Source organism: Rhipicephalus sanguineus, chromosome 2 (genome assembly GCF_013339695.2).
Source record: "Rhipicephalus sanguineus isolate Rsan-2018 chromosome 2, BIME_Rsan_1.4, whole genome shotgun sequence".
NCBI classification, from domain to species: domain Eukaryota; kingdom Metazoa; phylum Arthropoda; class Arachnida; order Ixodida; family Ixodidae; genus Rhipicephalus; species Rhipicephalus sanguineus.
Genome location: NC_051177.1, coordinates 25,991,027 through 25,998,452, shown reverse-complemented (window position 1 = coordinate 25,998,452; position 7,426 = coordinate 25,991,027). Strand labels below are relative to the sequence as shown.

The following is a 7,426-nucleotide window of genomic DNA, read 5'->3' as shown; positions in this document are numbered from 1 at the left end:
CAACAGCGTAGTACAAAAAAAAAGAGTCTGGCCGTCAGCACTTGCGCAATGTGCAATGATCACCGTGGCCCTGAAGCGTCACTCACTTCTTCTTCTTTACCCTGAGGAACCGTGGCAGCAGCTTTAACTTCTTCTTCTTCGACTTCTTGTTGGGGCTGTTGTCACCGTCGCCCGTCACCATCTGCACTCCTGTCTCGTTGGTCTTGCTCGTTGCCTGCACGTACTTAGAAGGCTGGGGCCTTCTCCGCACCACCTTCTGCGCTCTGGAGAGCGCACCTGCTGCCTCCGGCACCCTTGTCATTCAGTGGCGGGTTGTTGATGACGGTCACCTCCACCAGGTTGGCCTTCACAAGCGGCGACGTCCGGAAGTGGTCGTCCCCGCTGGATTGCGGACAGTAGTCGCGCAGCGACGTCTGGCTCGCCTTCTCGCCGCCCGCGTTGCTGCTGTTCCTCGCCGGACTCCAGCTCGGTGAGGCCCAGATCTCCTTTTCCTCAGAGCGCGCGGCAGAGGCGGCCATCTTAGATGCTGCGGTGCGTTGGCTGCTGGTCTGGCTGACGCTGCCTTCGATCGCGTTGTTCGACCGGAATGGCGTCGTCGAGTCCGGATGCGATCGCTCGTCCCAGCTGGAGCGCGACTTGAAAAACCCCTCGGTCAGGTACTGCTGGTCCGCGTCCTTGGGGGGCGTGGAGCCGACCAGCGATATGCGGCTTCCGCCGGAAGACAACCCCGACGACGCCGGTCCGCTCACCATGGGGCTGCTGCTTCCTGGAGAAGGGTCATCAGGCAGCGGGGACGTCGGTTCTTTCCAGAAGGAGGGAAGGCCAGAGGCGGCGGCGCCGCTGTCTCCGCAAGATGACGGGCTGGACTCCGACGAGTTCAGTATGCCCATGACCTTGGCTGCGGCAGTCTGCTCCAGTTCGGGAGCATTGCCGTGGCGAACTGCCAGGGCTTGTTCACCTTTGGACGTACTTTTCTTAGTAGTCTTCCTCTCGTGGGTCGACTTCCTCTGAGAGGCCGCGGCCACGTCATCCGCCTTAGGCTTGTGCAAGATGCCGTAAGGGTTGGTCGCCTCGTGGATGTTTCGCTCGATGTTGGCGACCACCTTGGAGAACTCCGGTGAGTCGGCGATGCCTCTCGGTCCCTTCGAGAAGTACGGCGTATCTGTCGGCGCAGAGGGCTCTTCATCCAGGAGGCCCGCCTTGGATTCGCTGTCCTCGCTTTTGTTCACGGGAAACTCCTTGACGACGGTCTTGTCGTCGCTCCGACTGAAGATGTTCCACAGAAGACGCCGTTTCTTCTTCTCGGGCATAGCTGGCTCGACCGGCTCCTCCATCTGGATCGTCGTCGAGGGCGGCTCGGGACTCGGAGCGGCAGCAGTCTCCGTGGTCACCACCTCTGACCTCTCGATGCACTCGATGGTCTCGATGTTATCGCTCACCCTGTGGAACTCTTCGTACGTCGTTCGTAGCACGCGGCTCTCGTAGCAGCCGTACGGCTGGTGACAGCTCACCTTCGTCACCTGCAAAAAAGGCGTAATCATGCACAAGGATGTGCTCTTTCTTGTCCTTTCTTGAGCTCGTGGAAACTTACTGTATCCCCTTCAGACACGCATTATGATTCACTGTCTGCAAATGCGTCAAATTCGCATGGCATGATTCGAAGGCACTCAGTATTACATTCCAGGAAAGAAAACGAACGAATGTGTTGCTTTGTGTGAGTTTGAGTAATTGATGTTAATTCGCGTGTAACTAATTATCTAATTATTCTGCCATCAGTCAGCTTCAATACTTGCATAAAAAGAATCAACTATTAGGCCCGAATAGCATGCACACATTCTTTTTTGGTTGTATTCGTTTTGAGCGGAGAAAAAAAATACTCTTGACGTTGGTCCTGGAACGCGGCACATCGAACGATCGTCTAACATGGTAGTGTCTCCAGCAAAGTTATCCTCTGCAGCAATACGCAGGACAATGAAGTTAAATGACCACTAGTCATCCAATCAGGGAGCGTGCACGAATGTGCACACTGAGTTTCAAGAACATTTTAAGAAACACGCGGCGGGGGACGCGCCTCTGAAGTTCGTGTCCCCAAACGAGGACGCCGTGTCGCAAAGGGGTATGCACAAGGAAGCATCGCAATTTGAAATCGAAAGCTGAAGGTCAGCGTTGTGTCGCCCGTCCTCTTACCGGGCTTAATCTAGTTAACTTCGCACCGTTTTAACCTTTAATGCCCCATGTATCACATAGGCTACGCTGTTTTTACACCTCCAAGTTTGGATCTATACATGCGAAATGTAAGCAAAGCCTGTAAAGCAGTACTTTCGGTGGGCTGAAGAGGGTTCCCATTTGTAGATAGTTCTGCAAGCTAATTTAAAATAGAATACCTAGTCTAGTATTGAAGTTGCAACTCAAATACCAGGTGTTTGTTTATTTCTTCAAATATACACTCCATGGTCATGGCCCGAAGTAACTGAGAATGTTCTAATTGTTCTTGATGTAGAACTCCGCTAGGTCATTACAGGGCTAACTGTGAATATGCTGTCGCGTGCCACATTCTGCATATTATTTCAGCCTCAAAACTCCTTAATTGGTCGCTATTAGGAAAAACAAGCCCGACCAGTAGCACACCCTTTTACCGTACTGGCTATCGCAAGCCAGTGTAAGGCAATCTTGTCGACCAAGCGCAGGTAGTTTTATGGTTGCACACATATGTAATATTTATTTTGTGTTTGTTTCGAGGAACATTCTTACTTAGTAAATTCCCTCCTTCGCTCACCAAGTAGTTTCCTTCAAGCGCTTCGAAATGCTGCGCTACGCAGCAAAAGAAAAAAACATGGCTGATCCCTCTGTCATAGGAATCGGTATAACACGAAAGTGAAACGTGTCTTCACAGACGTAGTTGAGCGTTTGTTGTGCATTCGTTCGCCCCAAGCGTGAAGGAATGAATGCTACAGCATCAAATTATAATGTTACGCAAAGAACGGCACGTCGCTCGAAACTTGCAATGCGCTGCTCAAGCAGAAAGGACGCGCGGAACGAACATACACAGGATGAGCGCGAACTGTCACAGCTGTAACTTATTTCTGTGTGAGTAGCGCGCTCCTTTCGCAAAAGCGGCCGCTACAGTGAGCGAGGTGACCTTCGTGCTCTCAACGGAAACTTGCAGGCAGAGCGCAAGACGTACAAACCACCGAGATCACGAGATAAGCGCCCGCACGAGCGACCACGCCCTGTCGAGGGGCGCGCTAATCCGCGTGGGGCACGACTTTTAAAGCGCGCTCTTCGAGCCCTTCGCGCCATCTCGCTAGTAATAACGAAAACACGCCGTACCGCCAATCTCTGAGTACCGCCACCGGCGAATGGTGTACATAAATAACTCGCCGTTAGCATAGCAGAGAACATGCCGTCTGTGGCGGAGTCGTTTCGCGCTGCGCGCTGGCGATCGTGAGGTCGTAAGTTCGACTCCCAGAAACGGAACTTTTTCTTACAGTTTTTTCTTTGCCATATGTTAGTCTTTATATTTTACAACGTCATATCCGTGACGGAAATGCGTCAGTGGAGCCGTGGTGGACCCCGGCATAAAACACTTTCGTGTTAAAAAAAAAGAACGTACAAGATAGCATAGCAGGATGTTTATGTTCTCTATTAAAAAAAACTGCATTGTACACGGCGCTGTGCTCCTTATAACTTATGGAAGGTAGCAAAGGATATAAGGCGTCATTCTCGCTTCGCGCACCTGCTCGCACTGGCTGGGGCTGTCGAGGGTCGTCGTCGACTGACTGCGCACCACGGCCGCGGGCGCCAGAGGCAGGAAGCCCGATGGAAGGCGAGCCGTCGTGTTGCGTGGCGGTGCCGCAGCCGCAGGCCACGTGTCGTCGACCTGCGCGCGCAGCCGTGGGGACGAGAAAGAGCCGCGCAGCGTGGTCTTGGCGCTGGTGCAAAGCCAAGGGTCCGAGCGTGTGACGCTCTTGACCGACGGCGAAGGCGGGTAGACGGCCGACTTCTCTTCCACGTACACGGGTGCGTGAGTCTCGAGCCTGGGCTCGCAGAGCCGGCTGTACGGCATCAGGGGCTCCCACGGTCCCTCGGGTTTGTAGAAGGCCATCGCAAACGTCGACACCACCAACCCCATGATGATGAAGAGAAAGTACATTGCATTTGTGGTGATGGCGAGGGTGACCGATATCGCGGCAAAAACGAGGAAGGTGCCCATCCAGATGAGCACCGACATGAGCACCACGCGCAGGTTGAGCCGGTACTTCGGCGGCGGCGCGATCTCGTTCATGCTGCCGCCGCCCGGGTATGACCTGCCACCTCCTCAGACTGGGTCGGCTGCGACAGCTCTGGAAACTGCAAACAGTGAACGCGTCGCGTGGTTAACTCTTACAAAAATATGCACCAACCGTCAATAGACATTTTATTGGAAAAAGTTGACATAACCTACCGACGGTAAATTGAAAGTTGTTACACCGTTTTTAAACGTCCTGTATACTAGCAACCAAGAATCCGTCGAGCATTGGCCACCGATGACCGATTCGAATTTCCTTTATAACTTTCAATAGACGCTAAAGGAACGTTAAAGTGAAAGTTTTTACACCGTTTTTGACCGTTCTAAATACGTGTTACCAGCATTCCGTCGACCATTGGTCATTGCAGCGTTGTTGATCTTTTTGACCTAATGGAGATTGTTCTTGCTCTGGGTGGTGTACGGGCAGCCAAAAATGAAACGCGATCCCGACTATACAGGCGCTGACCCGCGTGACGCATAACTTATCGGCGGGCCACCATATAAAGGCTTGGTGCTATTCGGATAGCAATATGGCTAGGACCACTGTTAGGGCCATGGCTGGAAACTTTTATATTCTCTCACTATTGCGTCAACGTACACCATGCTAGAAACATTACATAGCCTTCATTGTGATTGAATTTTGCATCTGTGTTCTTGAGTGCATATCTACGAGCATATACTAACCAAAAAAAAAAGGTCGAATTCCTGTTACTCGTATCTACGGAGCTTGTATTCATGCACTCATATATTAAGAAATGTTTGCGAGAACGACCCTTGACATTTAAAATATAGTGCTTCAGCTTAACAAAAAATATTGACCGCGCCATGTTTATTCGTATACCTGCAACTAAAATTTGGTGCCTTACAGCTGGCGGAGAACCTAAACGTGACAATCGGGAGTTTAATACTTGCTTATAAACTGCGCAGGTGTTGCTAATATGTTCCTTTACCAGAACTCATGTAAACAGTAATAAATGGTGATATGACGTCCACTATTAGCTGTCATAATTCATGTATTCATTCTTAATGCCCCCCTGAGTGCAACATTACGTTAAAGGGGGGGGGGGGGGTTATTGGTGTTATAGCCAAGTTACCGCATAAGCGATCAGTGCAACAGGAGAATAATCCAGTTTTATCACAGCCAATGCCCATTCTGAGGTTTTACATGTCAAATTGACAAACCGGTTACGACGCACGTTGTTTTGGGGGACTCCTCATCAATTCCCAATGTATGGTTTCTTTATAACGGGCACTTAATGCACGGTGCGCGAGTGCTCTTGCTTTCAGTCAACCTTCATCGGCATCGAAATCGCAAGCTCGTTTTCAGAAACGCTACATTTTAGACACTTGGCCACTTAGCTATCACGGCACGTAAGTTTTTGTGCCAATAGTCAGATTATAATTGAACAAGTTGTTATTGCTCAGACATAACGTGTCCGGAAAGGAGATGGAGGGTAACAATTCATCAGATGTACTTTCGATCGTGCTCGAAACACCTGGCATTTAAAGAACTACTTCACTTTTAACTTCAACGCGATAGAGCTATATTAATGCCTCATGTTCGCTTTAACTTTCAGACAGCCCAAACGCAAACTAGAAGACCCAGCGTAATAACATCAATCTCCATTCAAGGCTGCATTGTTCCAGAAAAAAAATCGCTTTTTTTATCGGTTAGTTCATCTGCTTTTCATCGTCACTAGTAAATTCGCTTAAATGCCTTCCGTTATAAAATATTCCTAGGAACAGACGGTCGAGTGTTGTTCGCAAGCGCGGCACTTCCGTAGCTTAAACACAATCGAATTTCTTTTTTATTTATTTATTTATTTATTTATTTATTTATTTATTTATTTATTTATTTATTTATTTATTTATTTCGAGTACCTGCAGCGCCCGAAGGCATTATTTCAGGGGGAATACACAGGGTTACATATGCTCGTACAAATAGACAACTGAGAAAACAAAATTACCACAACAAAGAAACTAAGGGAGAAAAAAAAAGAGTTAATGCCGTTACACATTCGACAGTAATGCTCTGAACGACGCTTCAGTGCGACAATCAGCAATTTTCTACGGTAGCTGATCCCTCAGAGTTACCGTGAGTAGGGAAAAACGAGTGCTGAAAGACGGTTTGTTCTGCAAATAATTTCTCTTATTCTTAACGAGTGGTCGCTTCTATGAGATATGAAATGAGGGGGTAAAAAGTAAGTTTCCCTGTCTATTTTAACCACACCGTAAAATATTTTGAAACGCCCTTCTAACCTCACGTTTTTTCTGCGTGTGCTTAATGAATCTTACCCCAAGCTATCCTTAAGTGCAGTAACACTGGAAGTAAAGTCAATTACTACATACAATTCAGGCTACACGGTTTTGCACATGATCGAGCATATCGGACGGCGGACTCACGCGTAATTTATCCGCGAATGCCTAAGACAGGCTCAGTACGGCCTCCCTGATGTAGCTACGGCTCTAACACTAGAGCACGGGGAGGAGGCACTAGGGCTACAGAATGTTCGGGTGGACACAGAGACGGCGTGGCGGCGCACTTACAGCTTACGACGTTGTGTCCGGCGCCTCGATGGAGCCGCGGAAACCTCATGGCTTGTGGGAACGGGTCGTTGTTTTTGGCTGCGTTTTCGCTACATTGGCCGACCTCTTGGAACCACCTGGGCGAGCCTCGCGACATGCGACACTTCGACTTTCTCGGCGCTGGACCAACGCTGAGCTCGTGTTTGTTTGCTTGCTTTTCGATTGTAGATGGCCCGTACCCACTATGCCCACTACGGGACATAGTGGGTACCTAGACTATCGAATGGTATGAGGAGAAAGCGTGAAGTCGAGGGTCTGATAACGAAATTGTGTCTGGTCGGGATGAAGCATTGGTGGAAACATTTATGGACGCCGACCAAAATAAAAAATGTTTAATTATGTTTCGGCTCCGACACGGGAGCCTTGTTCACAATCGTCAGTACATAACGAAACGTCAGTAAATATATTTCACCTCGGTCGGCGTCAATCAATGTTTTCACCGAGTAGAAAGCATTTAGTTGTAACTAGAAACGTGTAGAATATTTGCACACGAAGCGCAGTAGTGCAAAGCAATAGAAGAAAAAACATCAAGTACTATCTTGATTGCTTGAA

General features: G+C 49.2%; 1 protein-coding gene across 1 annotated transcript; it reads right to left on the bottom strand.

Moving 5' to 3' along the window:
* Window positions 1–224: 224 nt before the first annotated feature.
* On the bottom strand, window positions 225–6,922 carry LOC119381097 (uncharacterized). The gene is made up of 3 exons (XM_037649084.2): window positions 6,836–6,922; window positions 3,737–4,350; window positions 225–1,520 (listed from the first exon to the last, which is right to left on the bottom strand). Exons 2-3 carry the CDS (start codon window positions 4,283–4,285, stop codon window positions 225–227), a joined length of 1,845 nt encoding a protein of 614 aa, XP_037505012.1. The 5' UTR covers window positions 4,286–4,350; window positions 6,836–6,922.
* Between the last annotated feature and the right edge of the window lie 504 nt (window positions 6,923–7,426).

What these genes read in the sequence shown, in the direction of transcription:
- LOC119381097 (XM_037649084.2), bottom strand. Translation starts at nt 4,285, where the DNA reads ATGAACGAGATCGCGCCGCCGCCGAAGTACCGGCTCAACCTGCGCGTG. An exon ending in GCCCCAGCCAGTGCGAGCAG is followed by an intron (nt 1,521 to 3,736) that starts GTGCGCGAAGCG and finishes CCTTTTTTGCAG; the next exon opens with GTGACGAAGGTGAGCTGTCA.